Here is a 23,175-nt window from a genome sequence, read left to right as displayed (position 1 = left end):
CTTTAGGACTCCACCAGCACAGGGGCCGGGGTGAAGCACCCCAGGGACCAGCTCCAGCTGTCCCTTTGGGGATGGCCTCTCCCGTCTCCGTCCAGGCAAGAGACAGTTGTTAGTCCTGTAGGGGTAATTGCTCTAACGAGCTTCTGGACAAGGTTCCCTGTTAAATACTTTCTCTACCAAGTTCTGTATCTCCTGTTCCTCCAGCAGTTCTGTATTATTTAACCAGCCTCAGTGGTTACACAGAACCTCTGAGGCCACCGCATTAAATGCCGCGCAGAAATAAAACGAGACCTTCCCTGCCCAATGAGTTTATAACCCGGACAGTGACAGGAAATGGTGGCTGTGGAAGAGATGGGGAAGAGAAGATAAATGAGATGCAGAGGATGCAGTGCACAGGGCAACAGGATGAGTGAGCTGGGACATGGACTGCAGGTGAACTTCCATCGTACTCCGCTCAGGCAGCCACTCACACTGGCAGACGGGCAGTGCCGCTTGTAAGAGCTCATTCTTTGCTCTTTTAATGTGAAAATCTTGTAAAGTGAGAATGATAAAGACACACAGAGACTTAGGGTGGAGGTGTAAGATTGGGAGAGAAATCTAAGGATAAAAAGAGCACGAGTGGGTGCTCTGTCAGCGCTCAGGCTGGGCAGTGCAGGCTGTCGGCACTGCGAGCAGCGGAGGGAGAGGACAGGTAACTGCCACTGCTCCAGCAGACATGGTCTGTGTCTTACAGGGAGCACAGACACACGTGAACTACCCCGTCAGGAAAAACCCCTGAGGAGTGAACACTCCAGAGCTTTAAGACATCACTGAAGAGAGATAAATAAAACGACTAGTTCTGCAAATTGCCATCGCTGGAAATCAGCCGGGAGTGAGGGACCGCATCGCACAAGCGATCACACCTGACTGCAGGCACGATGCTTTTCTGATGGTAAACCACACTCTGGTGTGAGGCACAAACTATAACCTCGCTCTAAAAGTTTATTCTATGAAATCTGCAGACAGGAACAGTCTCACTCACACCCACAGTAGCTCTCTGTGGGGTCTCTATTTTTGTTTACTGGATGGTGCAACGTTTATAAAGAATTATGTAGATGAGTAAACTAGTGTGATAATCAATCGGGAGATTTCTCAGCTCAGTGCACTCAGTAATATCATTTAAACTCAATAATATCATTTAAGCCGCCGGTATGAGCCACCTATTGAAGGTGCATTGAAATTAAGAGACTTCTTAGCACAAGTATGAGATGATGATAAAAAGAAGACGCTCTGGGGAGGCTCTGGCTGGCCCCCCCCTTTGGCTGCCTGTCTCTGTGGCACCCCTGGATGGTGTGGGAGCGCAGGAAGCACCTGAATACCCCGGCTCTGCCTGCCAGCTCTGGTTGGAGCCGCAGGGCTCTGCCGGCACCGACCACAGGCTACAGCCTCGGTTTCCCTCCCGCCCTGCACTGCTCGAGCAGGAGTGAAATCACTGGAGTTTCATTCACACATCATTGTTCCCATCTCTCCTAATACAAATTCCTTGTACTTTTCCTTGCCATGATAATCAGCAGTGCTTCCAGAGATGCAAGTGCCGGGAAGTCTGGCTGCACTGGCATTGTCTGGTAGGCACTGGAAGGAAATTAAAACCCTTCATGAAATGCACAGGGAAGATTGTGAGCTTAAGCAGGAAGAAATCTGGTTCTGTCCACCTCCATGTTCTGCTGAACTTCATCACTAGCAAACGTTCAGAGGTGGTCTGAAGATGTGAACAGTCAGCAAGAAAGAAACTTAAGCAGAGTAATCACCTTGGTCTCTGAGGCGTATTTAAGACCTGGGATCACGCTGTTACCAAACTCATTGTGATAATTATTTCACTTGCCTTACAGGAGTTTTGCTAAACACGGGGCTATAAACCAGTGAGTCATTAGCCAGAAAAAAAAAGTCACGGTCTGCGTTTGAAAGATGGGAGCATGAGGTCTGGAGCCGGCTCGGTATCACATCAAAGAAATGCTTAATAAGTGATGCCTAATGGCTATTATGCAAATTATTAATGGTAATTATAAGTGACAAGATAAAATCATATTCCAGTGTGGTTGCACAAACATCATTGAAGCAATGCTTATGAAAGCAAAGCTCTGTCAGATCAGACACACCCTTGTAGTTGACACAAGAAAACATTATCAGCTTTGATAAGTGAAGCGAGCCGAGCGTGGAGGGGACGGGCTGGCCTGTGGCAAACGGCCTGTGCACAGGGACGGTCACGGGTCCCGCAGGACCGAACGCCACTGCCCGCAACGTCACATCCTCAGCCGTCTCCTGCCCATCGCTCTGTCCCTAGTCACACTTATTGCCTCTTCATCCACTTTCAGATCTCTCATCTTCTCCACAGTGCCCACAAAGCAGCGTTTGCACTGACCCTGTGCTGAGACCAGGGCTCATGGCGCTGGCCCATCGCCCGTCGTTGTTTCCTTTCCTTCCATCTGTACAAACTGTTTGTTTCCTCCTGTCTTACATTTCGGTTGTAAATCCTTTTGGGACATTTTTATGTCTTAGCCTTGCACAGTCCTTTCCTACACATCATTCTGCCCCAAGGTGATGTCCCAAGGCTACAGGAACACAAATAATAACAAAAGTGGAGCTTAAGGAGTCAGTTTAGTGGGGGAAAGAGCTGGTACTGATGGAGTGTTCTCACTGCCCGAGAGAGCAGAGCCAGCCAGCCAGCAAACCCACTCACACGTCTCCGCAGACTCCGTGCCAAGCCCCCGAGCCTGGACAGGGCTGTGGGGAGCTGGGCAATCCCACCCTGCTTGGAGAGAAACTACCACGCGGCCGTGCAAGCTGCCCTCCTGCCAGCAAACACAGCTGCAGCGACCCAGCACAGCCAGGAAAACAGCAAACTGGTTTTAAAACACAGTCTGGTTAGTCAGGGACTGGCATTTACTGTATCAGTCCCATGTTCCACATCCCAGTGAAACTGGCAGGAGCCCAGTAAAGCTCCAAAGAGTGTAATTATCTCCCAAATAGGAATCCTCTGGAAGAAGTTGGATTATTTCTGACCTTTGCTGGTAAAATGGGACTCAGTTGCCTGTGGACCTTTCAGCCAGGACGTTTGTAAAAGGTCATTTAATGCTGCAAACCAGTTTCTTTGCAGAGCAAGACCTGTTCCTTCATCCTATCAGGTAACTGATGAAAGAAGTAGGTGTGGGTGCTCCGTGCCCACCTATAGAGAAATGTCCAGTATCTGAGGTGTCTCCTCCTAAACCAAAGACTCTGCAATGGAAGGAAAGGCAACCTCAGCCCAGAGCAGTGCTGTCTGCACACTGCTCTGAGGTAATTCTGAAAACCTACACAGCAGAAGCCAAGCTCCAAGCAATCCAGACATTATATTAATTTCTCTTGGCTCTTACAACCACACCCTGTCTTCAATTATGTTCCTCAAAATGAAGGATGAAAGCCAGATTTACTCCCTATCCTCCTTTCTGCTCATGATTTTCACTGCTGTGAGCCAAGGCTGTGTGGGGAGCGCAGGGGGTGGGTTTCTGGGGGGAGGATGGACTTGTATTTCAGGCACTGCTGTCTGAGCAGACTCTGGCTCTGTCCTTGAACGAGTTATTTCACTGCACCACACGAATAATGAATATTCTAGGATGCTGCCAGCCTGGAGTAGGCGTCTTTTTATCATTTCTGATCTAAGTAAAGAAATAAACTACCTCACTGGAGAGTGGAGAGTCCCAGCTTATGCTGGTGAGAGATGATCACATCTATACATGCTTGGGGACACTCTCCTACCATGGTGACAGAAGCCACCTACCCACACACATGCCATGCCTTCCCAGAGGAAACGAGAGGCGGCTGAGCGCAGGTTTGCTCTGTCCCTCTGCCCGGAGGTGACGGTTGCTCTCAGGGTTCCCTGTCAGGTGTCACACTCGCCACCAAAGAGGATTTATCACAACTGTGCCGATAAATAGGGACATACTCGAGTCAAAGGTCACGTCTGAGTAAGGGTGGCTTGGAAATTCCACCCTGTAGGGAACAGAAGCCTCTGTCCCCTGGAGAGCAGAACATCTTCTCATTACCACAGTCTGCTGGGGAAGGAGACTTGCACTGGCACAGCCACTTGTCCCAACGCTCCTCCGGCGCCTGCTCGCCTGGTTTTGGAGATCGCGCTCCATGGCTGGCCGGGCTGTGCCAGTGCCTGATGCTGCTCTGACAACCCTCGGGTCAGAAATGCAGAAAGCTTTTCTCCTCCTCACTTTGTGCTCAGCACAACCTCAATAACGGCAAAGACCTGCGGGACCACATCTCGGTCCATCCAGGGAACTGGATATATCGCCCATGGATACTCCCTGTCCTGTCATCTCCTTCTTTATCTATGATCACCACAAATGGAGGCAGCACGGACAGCAATTACAGTAATTGAAAAATAACTCCAGAGAGGCACTCCGTACACTTCAGACTGTGCAACACCTCGACACAGAGGACTCAGAACACTCAGCAGGCCTGATCTGTGCAGACGGTGAGCAAGTTGACTTCTTGTATTTGCATGACCAGAGAAATACACGCCACAGATGGGGAACTGGACCCACGGGGGAATTACCGCAGCCATCTAAGAAATCTCACAGTAAAGCAAGTACCAGACCTACTGTGTGTCACTGTGCCAGGTGACAGACATCTACTCCACCATATCCCTGGGCCTTTCACTACTACAGTCACTATTATTCACGCTTTTCAGAAGTGAGAATTTATATTCATTTCCCATTTTTGTTCCAGGTACTCCAGCATAGCATGTGATAGAAAAATGTTTATTGGACTAAGAATAAAATAAATACAAATTAATAAAAGATAAAAGGCACTTTGATGTTATAAATACCAATGTTTCTTCTTTGTACATAATCTAGGGCAACTTTTTTTCTTGACTTGTTGTAAAGTTTGCATCATACAAAAAGCTGATGACTCACAAAACATTATTTTACTTTTTGGAATAAGCTGCTGACATGTAAAGTATCTTCCTTGTGAACTGGGATTTCTAGAGGGAAACTGCCTATGGGCTATTTATTCTTGGCATAAACAGCAAGACTAGCCAGCCCCGTGGGAAGAAGAAACACCCTATAGGTGACACCCCCTTGGGAAGGTATAAATAGAGATCTGCGGCAACAACCACCCTGCAGTCTGATTCAATATCACGCTGTGCATCTTGCTTTGGGCTTTGGGTTGGAGCTGCAGCTGTCCTCAAAATGAGTTGTAGTATTAAGCAGACAACTGGCTCTCTCAGGGGCAGGACCAGTGGTGGCAGCTGTGTTATCGGTGGCGGTGGTGGTGGTGGAGGAGCACGCATCTCCTCAGTCTCTTCTGGGAGATACACGACTTGTGGGATAGGTGGTAGCCGAGGGTTTTCTGGTAGAAGCTACTGTGGTGGTGTGAATTACGGAGGAGGACTGAGCACTGGCAGTTTGGTTGGTGGAAATTATGGAGGTGGCTTAGGAGCCGCTGTCCTCGGAGGATGTTCAGGCATCGGATTCAGCGGTGGCAGCGCTCGCTTTGGCGGTGGCATTGGAGGTGGCCTTGGTATTGGTCTTGGTGGAGGGGTAGTTGGAGGTGGTTTTGCTGGTGATGGCATTCTTCTTTCTGGTGACGAAAAGGTCACCATGCAGAACCTTAATGACCGCCTGGCTTCTTACCTGGACAAGGTGAGGTGCCTGGAACAAGAAAACGCTGACCTGGAGTGCAGAATCAGGGAGTGGTACGCCAAACAGGGCCCTTTTTGTGAGCCACGGGACTACAGCTGCTATTATAAAGAAATAGAAGATCTTCAAAATCAGGTAACATCATTTCTCAGCTGCTTTTTCCCTCGTAAGCTTCTCCCATGGTGCTGGTTCACAACCGCACGCGGTTATCAAGAGTAACATTCCGTTGTTGTATAAAATGCTTTTTGTAAACAAGGATTAAGACAACTGCCTGTGGAAATCCCTGGAGCTCACAGGTAAAACCTGGAGTGTTTGGACTGTTTCCATTGCTTTTATCCATCAGGCATGTTTGAAGGGGAAAATGTTATCTTCACGGAATACATCTGCATTGGCTCAGCAGTCTTTCTGAACTAGGTTTGTGCCAAGGCATGTAAATAGATACATGCCAAGAAAGCTAATAAAAGAGAAATAAATAATGGATTGCATTAATTTGCCCAAATTTATATTATTTTCTCATCAGTCTTGCAGAATTCCAGTTAAATGTTATTTCCTTTTTATACAAGTTTACGCTTTCCTACAGAATTGGGAAATCTCTGACATCTAATTAAAAATAAGAACAAAGAGAGCACTGCAGTAACACATTTCGAATGTGCAATTTCAAATTAGAAACGTTTGCAAAGTGTGTTTGGCAACAATTCTAGGATGTCAACGCACAAAGAAGAATAAAGTGAAAAGAATCCAGGAAACAGAATGAGAGAGACTTATAATTAAGTCTTGAAACAAAGCTTTTAAATCTCCTGTCCACGAAGGTAAGATTTAGATTTAAAAGGTCAGGTGGAATGTGGCAGGTGCTGGATGACACTAATTGTACCTCCCTGACTGCATCTGAACTGTGGATTTTATCATTTTAAGTCCTTCACTGCACTTCACTGAGCACTCACCCCTGTGGCTGCTGCTCTCCTCAACTCCCCCGTGCCGCTGCCAAATAGTAAAATAAAAGAGAGAGAGAGAAGGAGGTGAGATGAGAAGGAGGTGAGGTGTGGCAGCACCAGCCCGTGGGTACAACACTTCAGCCTGAGGATACAGGGAAGAGATTCAGGAGGAAATGTTCTTTCTTTCCAGATCGTCTGCGCAACCATAGACAACAACAAGATCATTTTGAACATCGATAACAGTCGGATGACAGCCGACGACTTCCGAGTGAAGTGAGTGTCCCTCAGCTGTCCCCTCCCTCTGCCACTGTGCTCCTGCTCGTGGAGCTGGTGAGGAGGAGCTCCCAGACAAGGCTGCTGGGATGCTCTGGTGAGGACAGGCTCTAGGCTGTGCAGAAAAGCTCTGTCATTGCCTCTAGAGCTGCCTTAATGAGCGGCCGTTCCAGGATGGAAAGGTTGGGACAACAAGATGCTCTTGAGTGGAGGTTAGAGTTGTTCAGAGAGCAGGAGGGATCTGCAGACAGGGAGCAGCGTGGGTTCACCTGAGCTGCTGTTCTGGCACGTGGTGTCTTTCAAAGGGGAAGCTTTTGTTTTTCCTGTTGGAGCACAGAAAGGTGGTGAGTGACGCCTCCAGCCCAGTGAAAAGCTCCGGAGAAGGCAGACTGAGAGCGGATTTGAGGGAACAAGCCTCAGACCATTTTCCTTAGCGTCCTGTTAGGCTGGTTAGGAGAAGACTGTAAGAAAAAATGGATGGTCAAATGGTGGTGTCAGACACTGACTGCTCTTTCTCGCTTTGTTCCTCACTGGCAGGTACGAGACGGAGCTGGCCCTGCGCCAGAGCGTGGAGGCTGACATCAACGGTCTCCGCCAAGTCCTGGACCAGCTGACTCTGTGCAGGTCTGACCTGGAGGCACAGCTGGAGTCGCTGCGGGAGGAGCTCTGCTGCCTGAAGAAGAACCACGAGGAGGTAGGGTCTTGCCCCATCGTGTCAAGCATTAATCCACGCAGTGCCCATTACCTCCCTCTCTGTGGTCCCCACCCCTGGGGTGCTGGCTGTGGGGGGGCAAGTGGTTGATGGAGATGATATGTGTGAACTAGGAGCTGTGAGTCTCCTCAGACTGCAGAGAGAGTCTGAGAGAGTCTGCAGAGAGAGTCTCTGCTGGGGCTCTGCTCTTCCCTATAGGGGAACTCACCCCCCTCCATTTTTTCCTTCTTTTTGAAAAATTGACATGATCTGGGTGGTGTTTCCAGGAAATGAACTGTCTGAGGAAACAATCGACTGGAGATGTGAGCGTGGAGGTCAATGCCTGCCCTGGCCCAGACCTCAGGAAGATCCTGGAGGAGATGAGGTGTCAGTATGAAACGCTGATTGAACGCAACCGCAAAGAAGTTGAGGATTGGTATGAGTGCAAGGTGAGTAAATTTACACAGCTCTGACCTTCCCAGGGCAGCACCCAGGCAATGGCTCCACAGTGATTTATTAGAGGCTAAAACCACTCAACATACTGAACAGCATTCAGTGTTGGTTTAAATTGACCAAATGCCACGGGAGATCCTGCCACTCTGCGTCCTCTTCATGGGGTGACAGGAATTGCCACGTGTTAGTGAGACTTGAGGCAGGAACTCTTTACAAAGCAATGAGCAGTGAGAAGGATGGGACAGCAGCACAACTGGAAGAGCAAGAGGACTGACGAGCAGGGTTTACACTCTGTTAGGATGAGAGTTCACCAAAACCTTTCTCATTTCATGTTCTTCTCTGCCCTTTCCCTCATAATCTGATTTACATTCCACATTCCCTGAACACCTTTATTCTGGATTGGTGATTTCCAGATTGAGGAGGTGAATCGAGAGGTTATCACAAGCGGTCAGGAGGTGGAGACGTGCAACAATCAAGTCACTGAACTGAGACGCCAATTGCAAGCCCTGGAGATCGATCTCCAGGCTCAGCTCAGCCAGGTGGGTGGTGAGCTGCTGTGAAGCTCAGCTGTCACAGTTACACTTTGATGTAAGAACTTGTAGTTTAAAAGCAGTGCTTCTCATGGCTGTATTTGTATTGTCACTCCTCAGAGGGACAACCTGGAATCCTCGCTGGCTGAGACAGAATGTCGCTACAACAACCACCTTGCTGAGCTCCAGAGCCAGATCACGTGCGTGGAGCAGCAGCTGGCTGATCTGCGTGCAGAAATGGAGTGCCAGAACCAAGAGTACAAGATCCTGCTGGATGTCAAATGCCGTCTGGAGCAGGAGATCCATACGTACCGCTGCCTGCTGGAGGGTGGACAGCAGGACCTTATGTAAGTAGGCTTGAGATGCACCAAACAAGACAATAAAATACTTGTGTCCAGGGTATTTTAACTTAAAAGCCAAGTAAGCAATAGGTGGAGGCGCTGCACGGCTCCTTCCCCCTCACTGACCCATTCGGGGCAGTCAGTGGTGATATCTGCTTCCCTACCCTGTGCCAGCCATTGCCACCAGAAGAAAGGTCACTGCAATATTCTGCCAATTTAAAGCCAAAGAGGAAAAGAGATCGAGAGCAGCAGGGAGAATGAACAAACTAGTTCTGGTCTATCTGTCATTTTGTTCACTAAAATGTTATTTTCCTGTTCCCTCAGTCAGCAAGGAGGGATTGGTCAGTCTGCGGGTCTAGGAGGAGGAGTTGCAAGAACAAGTGGAATAGGAGGAGGAGGTATCATTAGAACAAGCCACACTTACACATCATCTTCCCAGATGCCGTCCTGCGCAGCTGCGGAGATACAAGGTAAGAACTGCCACACTCTGCAAGATCTCCACGGTCTGTTCTAACATGTCAGGAACAGGCAGCACCAAAATCCTTCCCACAGAGCTTACAGCTGCTGTCTGAAAGTTTTATTGTGAGGCTACTGGGAAATACAGGATGGGAGGCCACAGAGGAGCGGCTACGACGAGTGCTTTCAGGAAGGAAGAGGGACAGAAAGGAGCAGCAGAGTCAGCAGGCAGGAAGCCTCAGAGAACAAGGAGAAAGGGTTGACATGAAATCTGGGAGAAAGGAAAGAGCAGGAGAAAGCAGAGTGCCCAGAAATCAGGGGAAAAAAATAAAAAAGCAGGAATCATGGGGATACTTGCAGAAAATTACCAGTGCTATTTCAGGGGAAAACTTCCAGCCAAACTGAAAAAGAAAGAAAGAAAGAAATACAGCAGGATGTGGTGCAGGAGAAGGGGTGTGAGCAGTGGCACTGTTCTGGCGAGGACCCCGATGCCATTCCCTCATCCAGACTGCTGCTGGTGCAATGTCTGGAGCTCCCACCATCTGGTGTTGTCATGGAGAAGGACAATCCACGCTCCAGCCAGCTCCTGACTGGCAGGCAACTGTCAGACCTTTCCAGGAAGGGACAGTATTTATCTGAAACGAATTGAATTGGCTTGTGAAATGATCACGGGTGCTGAATGACGGTGTGGGAAAGAATCTATTTTTGCTCTAAACAAAGTAATGTTTCCTTTGATCTCTGCAGTGCCTTGCAGAAGGATTTGTGATTAAGCAGAGAAATGAGAATATCCGACAAGAGAACCCTGAAGCAGAGCCAAGGGTAAAGAGAGAGAATATTTACTGTCTGCCTCTGCTCTTTTGTATTACTCAGCAATGCTAAGCAACGTGTCAGAGGGACGAGCAGAGCGTTGGGCCACATTCTGCTTTATTTTGCTATTTGCCTTTTCCAGTCTGTATTGCTGCGTGTGCCCAACCCCCGTGACTATTGAGTTAACCAGTGTGATCACTAATGTACCTGCTGGTGAAAACACTTCTCTAATAAAACTTTGCTTCTGCCTGATGCAATCAAGAAACCTGTGTCTGGAAACTGAGTTCCTTTAGAAAAGCAGGTGCTGATCCATGCACAAGGGTCACCTACACTGGTCAGGATCATACTCCACTGGGAACAAAGCTGCTTTGCCAGTGGGAGCCAGAGAATGGCCTCGCTGACCTTGGGTGTGTTGTCCCCCTGTCAAAGCCTGCAGCACACACTGCCCGTTCCTGCAGGACATCCTCCGGGATCTCCATGAACAGCCAGCCTGAGCAGGCAGAGGCCCATGTGCTTCCCTCAGAGCATTGGGCTAAAACACAATTTTAGAAAGATTTTGAAAGTCAGTGATGGCACATCTGGAGACAGACTGTCTCAGCCCCAGTCTAGCGCTGACACATCTGGGCTGTGCCCTCTCATACTTCATCATCCAGCCTGGAGACTGAGATTAGGTTGAAGAGTAAAAACCTTGGTCTCCACAACTGATTCAATCTCTGCTGACATGGCTTATGTGCTGACCTACCCACTGGGAAAAGGACTGCAGGCAAAAGGTTTATCTGCTATCTATTTTCACACAGTGACTGAGTCATTTACTGGTCATCCTTCTATTTCAAAGAGTTTCAACCAGAACATCAGGAACTGCTGAAAGATCAGACTTACATTAAACACACCTTCTTTGGAGAATGGAGAGGGCAGGATGGGAGCTGAAAAAGTGCAGCTCACAGAGCACACAATGGAGAAAAGAGCCAGCCAGGGCCCCTGGGTACACAGAGCCCTCACGTCCTACACCTCACAAGCAAGGCAAAGCCCTCTCCCTCCCCTGGCCCTCGGACAGCAGCCACGGGGCTGGTGCTGAGTCAGCAGGGACTGGCATGGCCGCGTGCACGCGTCCTGACGCGGAGCTGCACAGCAAAACCAGGGCAGAGGTTTGGTAACCCAGGGCCCTGGAGCACTTCTGGTGAGTGCAGCCATGAGAACCAGCCACGGTGAGCCTGCAGAGTCCTTCTGGGTTTGGAGAATTTTCCATTATGAGCTGGAGGGTGTTTTGAGCATTAAATTGTCTGTTGGTCCAGAAAACCACTCAGTGATGGGTTTTAGGGGTCCACTCCACCCTGCAGGTTCACAGCTGTAGGAGCAGCGCTGGATACAGCCGCTGTTGCCTCTGTGATGTGGCTGTTACAGAAAGAGTCATATTTGCTTATGAGGTGACTTGGCAAAGCAAAACTCCTGGTTATTCCTTTGCCAACAAAAGCTGGAGGTTTTGGAACTGCCAGCCTTGGGAGAGGAGGACAAAGAGTATAAAGACACAAACACTTCAGGACCATCTCTACAGTACAGTGTGGCACGCTTTTCTAGTGACAGTCCTTTTATCTAGACACCAGTTTCTCTGTTGCTACAGAAACAGACTTGACTTACAACCTGAAACCTTCCAGGAAAGCAGCATCTCCAAGGCCTGTAGGCCTGTAGGTAGCAAGTGCCTGAAGAAACTCAATCATGTGAAAGGTGCCCTTCTCCTGTTGTAAAAGACCGTGGAGAGAAGATGTCTCAGTGGGATTTCTTTTATTTAATCTATCAGACACTAAACCCAGGGGCTAGAGCAGAATAAGAAAATGCAGCATTGGAACAACTGCAACAGTGACTCAGAAGAGTGGCCACAGGTTAAAGCTTCTAAAACAAGACTCTAAATCGAGTCCCCTTTAAAGATCTGTTCCAGCCCTACAGAAAGTCACAGACTTGACGCAGAAAGCCCTCAGTAGACACATAAGGCCAATGCTTCACAAGAGATCAAAAGAGATACTTATGGTTATAATGGGAAATTTGCATTGGTTGGATCCCTTTGTGTAGGTCCCAGTTGTTCCCAGAGCTCTGGCTGAGAAGTCGGAAAGGAAATCATTCCCTTTTCCTTTCCCCTTGTCTTCTCCTGTCTTGTTCAGTGCAAAGAAAGAAGTAAGATAACCCACTGCTGCCTTTTCTGGCCCCAATCCTTCCCAGTCTACCAGTCCCCACACTCTCATTTCTAAAAATATAAAGTTCCTGTACTGATGCTCTTCCAGTTTTCAGTCTTGGAAAACTGTAGGCTACCTACAAGAGAGAAAAGCTTCCCACTTTCTTCTTGGAGCCCCAACTGATTCCCACCAGGTCTGGGCTAGTCTCCTCTTGCGAACTGCTACTGACATCTAGCTGCTTCATCTCATTCCCTGTATTCGTATCAAAAGCCTTCCCACCCTTCCCACCAGGTCCAGCAGGTGCAAAGCACACATTTTCATGAAGGAGCTGTCTGTCCTAAATTCCTGAGAGGTGAAAGACACCTAATGACATGGCCAGAAGGACTCTAATGATCCAGACTTTATGAATCTGCCTGTGGAAAGCCCCCAGGGGTGTACAGACTCAGCTCCTAAGACACTGTGATGTTGTTTGTGGGCCTACAAGTTGGGATGTGTCTGGAAAGCATGAGAAGGTAGCTTGTGATAAACAGCTCCCCAGCAGAAAACACCCTGGAAACAACCCACATATTAAAGAGCTGCAAATTATGGACTTGCAAACCTTGGGCTGGAAACTACATTTCCATGAGATTTCCATAGTTCTTTGTGCTAATGAGACAGACCCAGGAAACTTATGAGTTCAAATAACCAAACAAAAACAGCAGGGAAAGTTTCATTTATTTTTTTAAGGTCTTCAAAGCAATTATTTAATTTTGTCTCAGCTTAACTAGTGCAGCCATTTCCTGCAGACAAAAAGGAAAAGTAGCAAGAAAGAGAGCAAGCGTGTGCCATGAGAGGGTCCTGAGCCAAGGTGCCTGGTGAGGGCCACAGCAGACAGAGGTGGGTCGAATGGATAAAGCTACAGCCCACGAGGGACCGATGTATCTCAGAAGAGCAGGAGCCATCGTCTCTGCTCCCCGCAATAATCATCACAACAGGCACGCAGACACCCTCCGCTCCCACAGAGGAGTAAGTCACTCCGTGTTTCTGCCTGCGTTATCCTGATGTGCTGAAATGATAACTGTGGAGCACAGAGAGGAATGTGTGCTCACTCAGAAAAGATGCTGCACACAGCTGTTGGGAAACTCCTGAAGAATCACATTCAGGACAGGCAAAGCTTCCAGCCATGAGCTATTACATCAGTTTCGGTTCATTCTTGCCACCACACCCTGACTCCAATTACGTTCCCCAGTCCTCGTAATGAAATCCAGGTATTCCTTCCTATGCACAACCACTTTCTTAGAGTTTTTACCTATTCTGAGCTTTGCTCCTTTGTGTTTAGGGACTGAGTGGAGCACAACTTGGAAGGCAGGGCAAGCTGACAGTCAGACACCGCAGTCTGATACAGCAAACCCAGGTTCAACTGTAGACTCTGCCAGAGGCATGCTCTTTGTCTTTGGGTAAATCACTTGAGCAAGTGTCTCCACGCCTCTGTCTCCAGCCCGCTGGAGATTTTTTTTGCTGGATAAGTAACATCCAAGGATGCAGAGATAAGGGGAGGCATCTTTTCAGCAGAATTAAGAAGAGTTAAGAGCAATAAAATGATGGTCAAATCCATGAATACTGGGATAAGCCAGTCCTTCACTAAGTGGGATTATTTACTTGCCATAATAATAGCTAATCCAATCCACAATCCTGACATGGGGTGAGGATCTGAGCAGGAGTTCGAACTCACTTGTTCTCTGTGGAAGCAGGCTCGGAGATTTCCTACCATGAACGGTTAGTTTCAGAAAGCTGTGGAACGCCTGTTTCTTGCTCAATGACCAGCAGGAACTGGTTCTCCCTCAAGAGGAGGCCACTGCTCTTGAGTCTTAGCAAAACATCCCATGAAAATGAGCTTAGCTTGAATTTTGATGTCAGAAGAGTGAAAGGATTCTTCCCTCTTAATTTCTCTGCCTAGTTAAGATTTGGAGGTGCTAGTGAGAGAGAAGAACCTCTAGTTTGTATGTAACCCATCTTCTCCAAGCCAGGGTAGAAATGTATTGGGTAACGAAGGCTCTGCCAGCTGTGTCAGCAACTCTTTCTGTTTCCTAGGACAGGAGTCCCAAACCTCTTATTAGAATGCAGCACAAATTGGCAGAGAAATTGCCCACAGGACTTTTCCACTCCCCTTCACTGTTTCAAACCCCCCACCTGTCCCCAGCAACAATCCCTGTCCATAATGATGGAAACTGCAGAAATATCTTTCACTGAAGAACAGGAAATATTGACAGCACTTTTACCTTACTTTACACTCTCCACATAAAGAAAGAAATCCTTTGTGAATGACTGGAGAGCCACGATCATGCAGGAAGAACCTTTCATTCATGTCCATTAAGACATCACTCCAAGGTCTCGCTTGTCTCGTAGCACAGTGCTCTGGATTTGTCATTTTGCCAATGCAGAGACTCAAAGGTTAATCTCTGTGTCTCTGATCTTTCCACAAAGTTCTTACATCATTCCTCATACATCATTCGAGAGTCAAACTTCGTATTTATTCTTTCTTTTTCATTTTACATATTCCAACATCAGCACCTTGCATGAAAACTGCTTGTTCAACTCAAAATAAAATGAAAATAAATTAATGAGAGATAAAGAGCTCTTTGATGCAATAACCTTTAATGATTTCTTCCTGGTATATAATTTAGGACAGTGTTTTTCCTGGCTTAGTGTTGTAAAGTTTGCATCATAAACAAAAAGCTGATGATTCATAAAACATTATTGCTAATGTATTTTTGAAATTAGCAAGAGACATGTAAAGTACCTTCCTTGTTGACCAGGATTCTTGAAAGGAAACTTCCCTTTGAGAAATTATTCTTGGCACCAATGGCTAGAGTAGCCAGCCTTATGGGAAGAAGAACCAGTGGTGACGCCCACTGTGGAAGGTATAAATAGGGTTTCGTGGCAACAGACAACTCGCAGTCTGATTTAATATCAAGCTGTGCATCTTGCTTTGGGCTTCTGCTTGCATTTCCAACTGCTGTCGCCATGAGTTGCAATATTAAGGAGACTATTACTGTGTCTAGCAAAGGCAGGAGCAGTGGTGGCAGCTGTATCATTGGTGGTGGTGGTGGAGCACGGATTTCTTCCTATGGGATAGGCAGTGGCAGAGGTTTTTCTGGAAGGAGTTACTGCGGTGGAGTGAATTATGGAGGGGGACTGAGTGTTGGTAGCTTGGCTGGTGGGAGCTATGGAGGTGGCAACTGCTATGGCAATGGCCTTGGTTTTGGTCTCGGAGGCGGTGTGGTTGTTGGTGGTCTTGGTGGCGACTGTTTGCTTTCATCCTGCGATGAGAAGGTCACCATGCAAAATCTCAATGACCGCCTGGCTTCCTATCTGGACAAGGTGAAGTGCTTGGAGAAGGAGAATGCTGAGCTGGAGTGCAGGATCAGGGAGTGGTATGCTACACAGGGCCTCTCCTGTGAGCCCCGGGACTACAGCTGCTATTACAAGGAAATCGAAGATCTTCAAAATCAGGTAATTCCCTTTTTCAGATGTTCCTTCTCTGCTTAGAGCTTATTTCTGGATTTGTATTTAGAACCTATTGCAATTGTCAGAGGTAACTTTGCTGCTGTTAAATGTCTTTGCAAACATAAATCTTGGCCAGTTCCCCTGTGTGGGTGCATATTTAAGATTCATGCTGCAAGGTGATACGGGTGGGATAATGCTCTTAAAAAGGAAAGGGATGCTTTGGTACACTGTGTTTTGACTACACAATTATAAACATAATATTAGCAAGTGTGCTCTGAGGAAATGTAGTGGTGTCAGCCCCCCAGCAAGAGCAAAGCAAAGAGAATTACAGAACATAGATATCAAATGCTCTGTCAAATGAAACCTTATAAATTCTAGGTGAGAAAAGTTGAGTATTTAAAATGGATTGCTGCAGTGGCACAAAGAGCCTGACATTAATACGACCATAATGCAAGTTCTGGCTGATCTTAAGGCTTAAAGAAATCTTCCAACTATCTTCCCTGAAGATCCTTAAGCTCAAAGCCAAGAACTTGACAGCCTGAATGTCAGTGGAGACTTAACGTCTCAAGAAAGGTTCTTTAGGTTCACTTCTTTGTGAAGCTTCTTTAGAACTTGCCTTCAGACCTTGAAACTGGGAAGTCCCATCCCACAACTCTTTAAGTCACAGCCTTTACACAGTCGACCTCTTTTCTTTACTGACTGGGAGTTAAGGAGGCATATTGACCTCCTGCCACTGCTCTGCTCAAGGAACAAGGTTACTTAAGTCAGAAGGTAACAGAAAAAGGAAATTGCAAAGCCTTACAGCCTAACTGCAACCTGGACACATCTATAAACTGTGACAGCGGAGAGGAGTGAGACACCTCTCACGTTCTGCTCTTTTCCAGATTGTCTGCGCAACCATTGATAACAACAAGATCATTCTGGACATTGATAACAGCAGGATGGCTGCTGACGACTTCCGAGTGAAGTGAGTGTCCCTGTGTGCCTCCTCCCTGCTGCTGTGCATCTTACTGGGGAGGCTCCGTGCCCCCAGTAGAGACTTCAGACCAGTCTCACCACAGCACCGCACGAGGAGAGGAGGGGGTGATGAAATGCATTTTACTCTTGGTTATCAGCCCCCCCCTTAATTAGTGCTCTTGGGTAAAACATTTGGCAACTGTGTTTGTTGGTGAGGGCTGGGGACTGGCTTTGGAGGGAGTGGTCCTTAGTGGTAGAGTTGGCAAATTTCCATCAGCCACCAGTGCAGATTGGGATCAGCAAAACAGAAACGGTATCAAACACAGCGGTCGGGAGCATGAAATAGAGGGATGAGGAAGAAAAGCTTTCACCTAACAGACAGCGAGTGCAGTGCAGGAACGGAACACACAGCACAGTCTGCTGGGACAACAAGATACAGCTCAGACAGGGAGGTGGGAAAGGGAAGGAGATCTTTGCAGTAAATGGAGCACATGTGAGATGGTACTGTTCTGAATTTCTGCTCTCTTGCACCACCCAGGTACGAGACGGAGCTGGCCCTGCGCCAGAGCGTGGAGGCTGACATCAACGGTCTCCGCCAAGTCCTGGACCAGCTGACTCTGTGCAGGTCTGACCTGGAGGCACAGCTGGAGTCGCTGCGGGAGGAGCTCTGCTGCCTGAAGAAGAACCACGAGGAGGTAGGGTCCTTCCCTCCCCTAGGAGCACCACGGCCCTGACACAACACTTTGCCTACACAAATCTGATCTAAATTGAAAGTAAAGATCAGGCACTTTCACACCACAGGTTTCCCATCAAACACTCCGGCTGCCTCGTGGGTGGTGCGGGAGCTCTGGCAGAGCCGGCTGCGGCTCTCGGGGCCGCGCTGGCACTAGCAGTGCCGGAGCTGGGGGAAAGTTGCTGCTGACTCCAGTGGATGAGAAAAGAAATTACCCAACAGATTTGTTGGGGAAAACGCTTGCATCATCTTCCAGAGCTTTTTTCAGCCGTAGCTGGGAGGCATCCCTGGCTGGGAGTGCTGTTCTTGGCCACCAAGCCCTGCTGTGCTGCCTTCCCAAAGCTGCTGTGTGTCTGATCTGGGTTGTATTTCCAGGAAATGAATTGCCTGAGAAAACAGTCGACTGGAGACGTGAGTGTGGAGGTCAATGCCTGCCCTGGACCAGATCTCAGGCAAATCTTGGAGGATTTGAGATGCCAATATGAAACACTGATAGCGCGCAACCGCAAGGAAGTTGAGGATTGGTACGAGTGCAAGGTGAGCGACACACTCCTGCTGCAAAACAAAGTGATGGGCACATCTCAGGGCACAGGAGAGTGTCAGAAAACAGACTCGGAGACAATAAGCAGTTCTGCCTTTACAGTGAAGCCCGAGATCATTACAGCCTGTGTTCCACAGGAGACACAGCCCTGTCTGACCAGTTTGTTATGTCCCATCTGGAACAGCCACATTTGCCGCGAGGCCTTGTGGTGTGTTGTTGGAACTCAGATATTCCACATTTGGATTAAAGAGTCTGAATAGCCACGAGGTTAATGTGATTAATAAAAAGAGGCAGCAGCTGACGCCCAGCGCATGAAGAACTCGCCCTGCTCACTTTCCTTTTTGCTAGCTCCTCACTGTTCTGTTTCTGTAAAAGCAAGTCCAATTCACACAGATATTCTCTGAAGCTCTTTATTCTGGATTGATTGATTTATTTATTGATTTATTCTGATTGATTTCCAGATTGAGGAGGTGAATCGGGAGGTTATCACAAGCGGTCAGGAGGTGGAGACGTGCAACAACCAGGTTACGGAATTGAGACGCCAGTTGCAAGCCCTGGAAATCGATCTCCAAGCTCAGCTCAGCCAGGTAAGTGATGAGTTTACTCAGAGCTGTGACCTGGTTCTTGCTGGATTTCTTAACCTGAGCAGCCAGACCCACCAACCAGGCTGACAGTGGTGAACAGCTCTTTCATCTTTTATTGGAAATAATAAACTCCAGAGTGACACTTCAGTGAATGCTGTTTCATTTGTTTGGTTGTCTTGTTTCTCAGAGAAATAATTTGGAATCCTCCCTGGCTGAGACGGAGTGTCAGTACAACACCCTCCTCGGGGAGCTACAGAACCAGATCACATGCGTGGAGCAGCAACTGGCTGAAATAAGAGCGGAAATAGAGTGTCAGAACCAAGAGTACAAGACCTTATTGGACGTCAAGTGCCGTTTGGAGCAGGAGATTCAGACCTATCGGTGCTTGTTGGAAGGAGGACAGCAGGACCTTATGTATGTAGATCTCTAAATCCACTAGAGAATAAATGAAAATATCTAGGATGTGCACTACTAAGAGTCCAACAGACTCTTTAGTCCATCTTAATGCTCTCTTTGAGATGAAAAAGTTGTCTCACGAGCAACTTCCCTGTGATTCAAATATTCCCATAACATTCAAATCTGAACTAAATGTGACTCTCTGAGAGCTGCAAAGCAGAGAAACCAAATATTTTAACTGCCAGTTACAACATCCTAACTGCTAGCATTATGTCAGTGTTCATAACAATCTCCTTTCTATAGTAGATGGGTAAGAACTGTCAGAATAAGAATTAATTGCAACACTGCATTGCAGTTCCGTGCCAAACGGGGCACAAATGCAGAGTAACTCTGCAAATGAAAAAAGAACGCGATGTAAAATACCCAAGCCCCTGTAAAAGACATAGTTTGAGACTTTATGCCCTCGTTAGTGTCATGTAAAGTTCTAAAGTTCCCTATTTCTTTCACCAAATTTATCCCACTAGTCATGGAGGAGGAATCGGAGTAGGAACTGGTGTAGGAGGAGGAGTCATTAGGACAAGCCACACCTATACTACGACTTCAACTTCCCATTGCCAGCCCCAGGTCCCGCCCTGCAAGACTGGAGATATACAAGGTAAGAGCGGTGCTCCCACAAAATGCAAACTGGTTTTTTCAGTTGGTTCCTTTGTAATAAGGCCAGGACACAACTCACTCTCCCAGGACACGTTATTGGTGTGTTCTCAGAGAGTTACTGTGCTACAGGTATGATCTGTGATGAGGGATCCGACTACAGCTCAGCACTGGCTGTGTCACTAAGAAACAGGTTCAAAGAGAGCTCTGGCTGAATGTGGGGAGCAGAGAGCAAATGAGAGACAAGAGGGAGCAGTGGGGAGGGGTAAAAGAAGCCAGGGAAACGAGCATAAAGCAAAGGTCTGGAAGCAGAGTAAAGAAGAAGCCAGCCAAACAGACCTCAGCAAAAGAGTCTGTGAGGAGTGAAAAGAAGAGCAAATCTACATCTTTAAAAGTGCAAGTTTCCATTAAACCCAATTATTTAGGGAATTTCTGGGGTTTCCTGGGCTGCCAACTGCTCTTGTTAGCAGAGTGTATTTTTGAAATACAGGCACTACATAGAGAGAACATTTTGTTATTTGAAGGATTTTCTCTCTGTTCCAATCAAATAATGCTGCTCCATTTTTTTCTCCAGTGACCTGCAGAAGAATTTGTGATTGAGGAGGAATGGACTAGAAGATGACACACAGAGAAACCCACAGACAAAACAAGAACACTCCATGTTCACTGCACGCTTCTATGCAGAGAAAGTAGAAGTAACTCAGCGACGCTTTGCCTCTAAAGAGGCCCCCTGAGGGCCACCTTCTTCTCTGTTCTGCTTCTGTTCTGTAATGCTGTAATCTCTAGAAGTTACTTGAGTTAGTCAGGATCATAATGTACCTGCTGGTGAAAAAACTTCTCTAATAAAACTTTGCTTCTGCCTGATGCAATCAAGAAACCTGTGTCTGGAAACTGAGTTCCTTTAGAAAAGCAGGTGCTGATCCATGCACAAGGGTCACCTAAACTGGTCAGGATCATACTTCACTGGGAACAAAGCTGCTTTGCCAGTGGGAGCCAGAGAATGGCCTCGCTGACCTTGGGGGTGTTGTCCACCTCCTCCCTGTCAAAGCCTGCAGCACACACTGCCCGTTCCTGCAGGACATCCTCTGGGATCTCCATGAACAGCCAGTTCAGGCAGATGCCTGTGTGTTTCCCAGAGAGCATTTTGCTTAAATTCATTGCAGAACAACAAAGCAGGGAACGAGTGGAGCTGGAGGCTGTCAGTGAAAGGAGAACAGAGAGATCAGTGCAGAAATGTCAGTGGAGAAGCAAGCTCAGGGTGGGGTATATCCATACACAGTTATTGGCTTGGCAGCCAGCCCTGGTGCACATCTCCAGCTGCTCTCCAGATGTGTCAGGCACTAAACCCTGTGATGCTGGGGAGTACGATGTCAGTCACACACGTCTCAGCAGATCTACACCTCAGTTGGCTGGGGGGAGGGAGGTGTCTCCTGGACTTCTGTCACGTAAGCGTGTCTGAGCGGGTCTGCCGCTCTGCAGAGCAAATGCTGGGGAGAGGGGCTGTGCCCCTCCTCCTGGGGACTGTGAGCAGAGCCTAGAGCAGGTGCTGAGGTGACAGCATTCCGATTTTATCATGAATCTGCTCTTCTCTTGAGACAGCACAGAGATGGCTGGACATCCATAGCTGTGCAGAGACAGGATGGAAAAAGCGGGTGACCTGAAAGCTCTTTTTGTAGCCAATATAACATGGCACAAACACTTCTCACACCTGAACACATGTGAAATATTTTGCAGTCCTCTGCTGAGAAATTAAAAACTATCTGAATCATAAAAGCAAGCGCACCGCACGTGGAAGAACAGCACTTGTGGCTCTGCTCATGGTCAGTTTATGGGCTGCAATCAGCAGGGAGATGGGGATGGAGCAGAGGGACGATGGTATTTTGGCTTTGAAGCAGAGAAGCAACAAGGCTGATCCCTGGTGGACAGGACGGCGAGGAGCAGTGGGGATGAGGAGGAGGCAGAGCTGGGAGAGGCATCACTGGCTCCTGGCCCAGAGCTGCTGCTGCAGCGCTCCTGGGACGGCCTCTGGTGGAACCAGCACCTGGAAAAGACAGGCGAGCAGAAGGGACTGAGAGCAGGTTCTGCCTGATGTGCACCACGGGAGGAAGAGGTTGATGCCAGCAGCTCACACACCATCTCCGCTCTTGTGCCGCCTTTGCCATGTTGCTCTTCCCAGACTGTGATTTCTCCCTGGCAGCTGCCTGTGTTCTACAAACCCTCATCCAAAACACTCGGGTTCTGCCCGTGCCCTGGCTGCTCGCTCCTCCCCGCTGAGGGTTTCAGCTCAACAGCATCAGCCAAATCCTCCCTCAAGTGACAGTTTCTCACCAAAACCCTGTGAATTCAGCATCTTTCACTTTCTAAATGCCACCAACTGGCATTTCCCTCTTGTAACCACATAAGGAAATATTGACCTGAAGCACTTGTGAAAATATTTATACTGGTTTGGTTTGGTTTGTTTGTTTTGTCTTTTTCCAGAGGAAAGAGAAATTGAACATGTGTTTGTTTGAGAACAAAGTGCAAACTGGGAGTCAGCCAGCTTGTAGCCAGACTCGAGCAAAAAGCTTTTCATGAGCACTGGTTTGGATTTCAGATAAAAACTTAGAGGAGCTGGAATAATAAACTATCATTACATGGAAATGCTGCTCGTGCCAAAGAACAAGGAAATGGAGAAAGTGGCGGTAAATACCAGCAGAGGAGGAATCCTGGTACTTCCCAGATCTCTCCATAAGGTGTCAGCTGTTCCCAACGGACGGGTCCACACGAAGCCAACCTGCCAGTCTCCTGCTCCCCAGCGCCTGCTCTGGCACCATCCTCGGGCGGGTCTCCAGCGCGTCCCCGCAGGACGTGGGGCTGAGGTCAGGTCCCCAGTGTGTCCCCGCAGGACGTGGGGCTGAGGTCGGGTCCCCAGTGTGTCCCCGCAGGACGTGGGGCTGAGGTCAGACCCGCTGCTTCAAGCAGGACTTACATTTTACTAAGAGGCCGGGATTTGCAGATAAGTTTGGCTACTCTGTGGCTAAATGGAAGCTGCTGTTAGACTCTATAACAAAGGTACAATAATATGTCATTAAAATAATATGATATAAAAACATAATGCTACACAACGTGGAGTTAATGTCAGCACTGACCAGGGCCACCTGCACCGGCCAGTCCCCTGACGTGTCTGCGATCCCTCCTGCCGCTGCCCATCCCGGCGCCCACGGGGCCGAGCGATTCAGACCCATTTTGCGTTTCACTGCTCGGTATTTGGAGAGGCAGGAGAGGGAGAGCACAGGCCCTGGGCCAGGGCTGCAGAGAGGCCCTCTCTCTAGAGGGCACCCGGCTCTCTCCGACACTGCCGAAGGGTGCCCGGGATGGGCGTGGGCAAACCCCGCTCTGCTTGTCTCCTTCCAGCAGAACCAGCTGAAGTCATGTCTGTGGTGTGTGTGGGGAGATCCCGCCAGCTGGAAACAAACAAGCTGTCAGCCCTGACACCTCGCTCCAGCTCGCTCACCGGCATTCAACGGTCACCTC

General features: G+C 48.2%; 2 protein-coding genes across 2 annotated transcripts; both read left to right on the top strand.

The window, feature by feature from the left end:
- The first annotated feature begins 5,216 nt into the window (after positions 1-5,216).
- LOC104519631 (keratin, type I cytoskeletal 19) lies at positions 5,217-10,112 on the top strand. The gene is made up of 8 exons (XM_010170604.1): positions 5,217-5,801; positions 6,789-6,871; positions 7,409-7,565; positions 7,850-8,011; positions 8,429-8,554; positions 8,666-8,892; positions 9,211-9,356; positions 10,087-10,112. The coding sequence occupies exons 1-8, from the start codon at positions 5,217-5,219 to the stop codon at positions 10,110-10,112; spliced, it is 1,512 nt and encodes a 503-aa protein (XP_010168906.1).
- A 5,090-nt stretch (positions 10,113-15,202) lies between these two features.
- On the top strand, positions 15,203-20,288 carry LOC104519530 (keratin, type I cytoskeletal 19). Its single transcript, XM_010170616.2, has 8 exons — positions 15,203-15,806; positions 16,685-16,767; positions 17,296-17,452; positions 17,866-18,027; positions 18,493-18,618; positions 18,803-19,029; positions 19,536-19,666; positions 20,237-20,288. Exons 1-8 carry the CDS (start codon positions 15,318-15,320, stop codon positions 20,260-20,262), a joined length of 1,401 nt encoding a protein of 466 aa, XP_010168918.1. The 5' UTR covers positions 15,203-15,317; the 3' UTR covers positions 20,263-20,288.
- Positions 20,289-23,175: the final 2,887 nt, after the last annotated feature.

Source organism: Antrostomus carolinensis, unplaced genomic scaffold (assembly GCF_000700745.2).
Source record: "Antrostomus carolinensis isolate BGI_N321 unplaced genomic scaffold, ASM70074v2 scaffold26290, whole genome shotgun sequence".
NCBI classification, from domain to species: Eukaryota; Metazoa; Chordata; class Aves; order Caprimulgiformes; family Caprimulgidae; genus Antrostomus; species Antrostomus carolinensis.
This window is presented reverse-complemented; position numbering and strand designations above follow the sequence as displayed.

Coding starts and splice junctions, on each gene's coding strand:
- LOC104519631 (XM_010170604.1), top strand. CDS start 5,217: ATGAGTTGTAGTATTAAGCAGACAACTGGCTCTCTCAGGGGCAGGACC. Junction 7,566..7,849: donor TGAAGAAGAACCACGAGGAG/GTAGGGTCTTGC, acceptor TGGTGTTTCCAG/GAAATGAACTGTCTGAGGAA. Junction 8,012..8,428: donor AGGATTGGTATGAGTGCAAG/GTGAGTAAATTT, acceptor GGTGATTTCCAG/ATTGAGGAGGTGAATCGAGA.
- LOC104519530 (XM_010170616.2), top strand. CDS start 15,318: ATGAGTTGCAATATTAAGGAGACTATTACTGTGTCTAGCAAAGGCAGG. Junction 15,807..16,684: donor TCGAAGATCTTCAAAATCAG/GTAATTCCCTTT, acceptor GCTCTTTTCCAG/ATTGTCTGCGCAACCATTGA. Junction 19,030..19,535: donor GGAGGACAGCAGGACCTTAT/GTATGTAGATCT, acceptor TTATCCCACTAG/TCATGGAGGAGGAATCGGAG.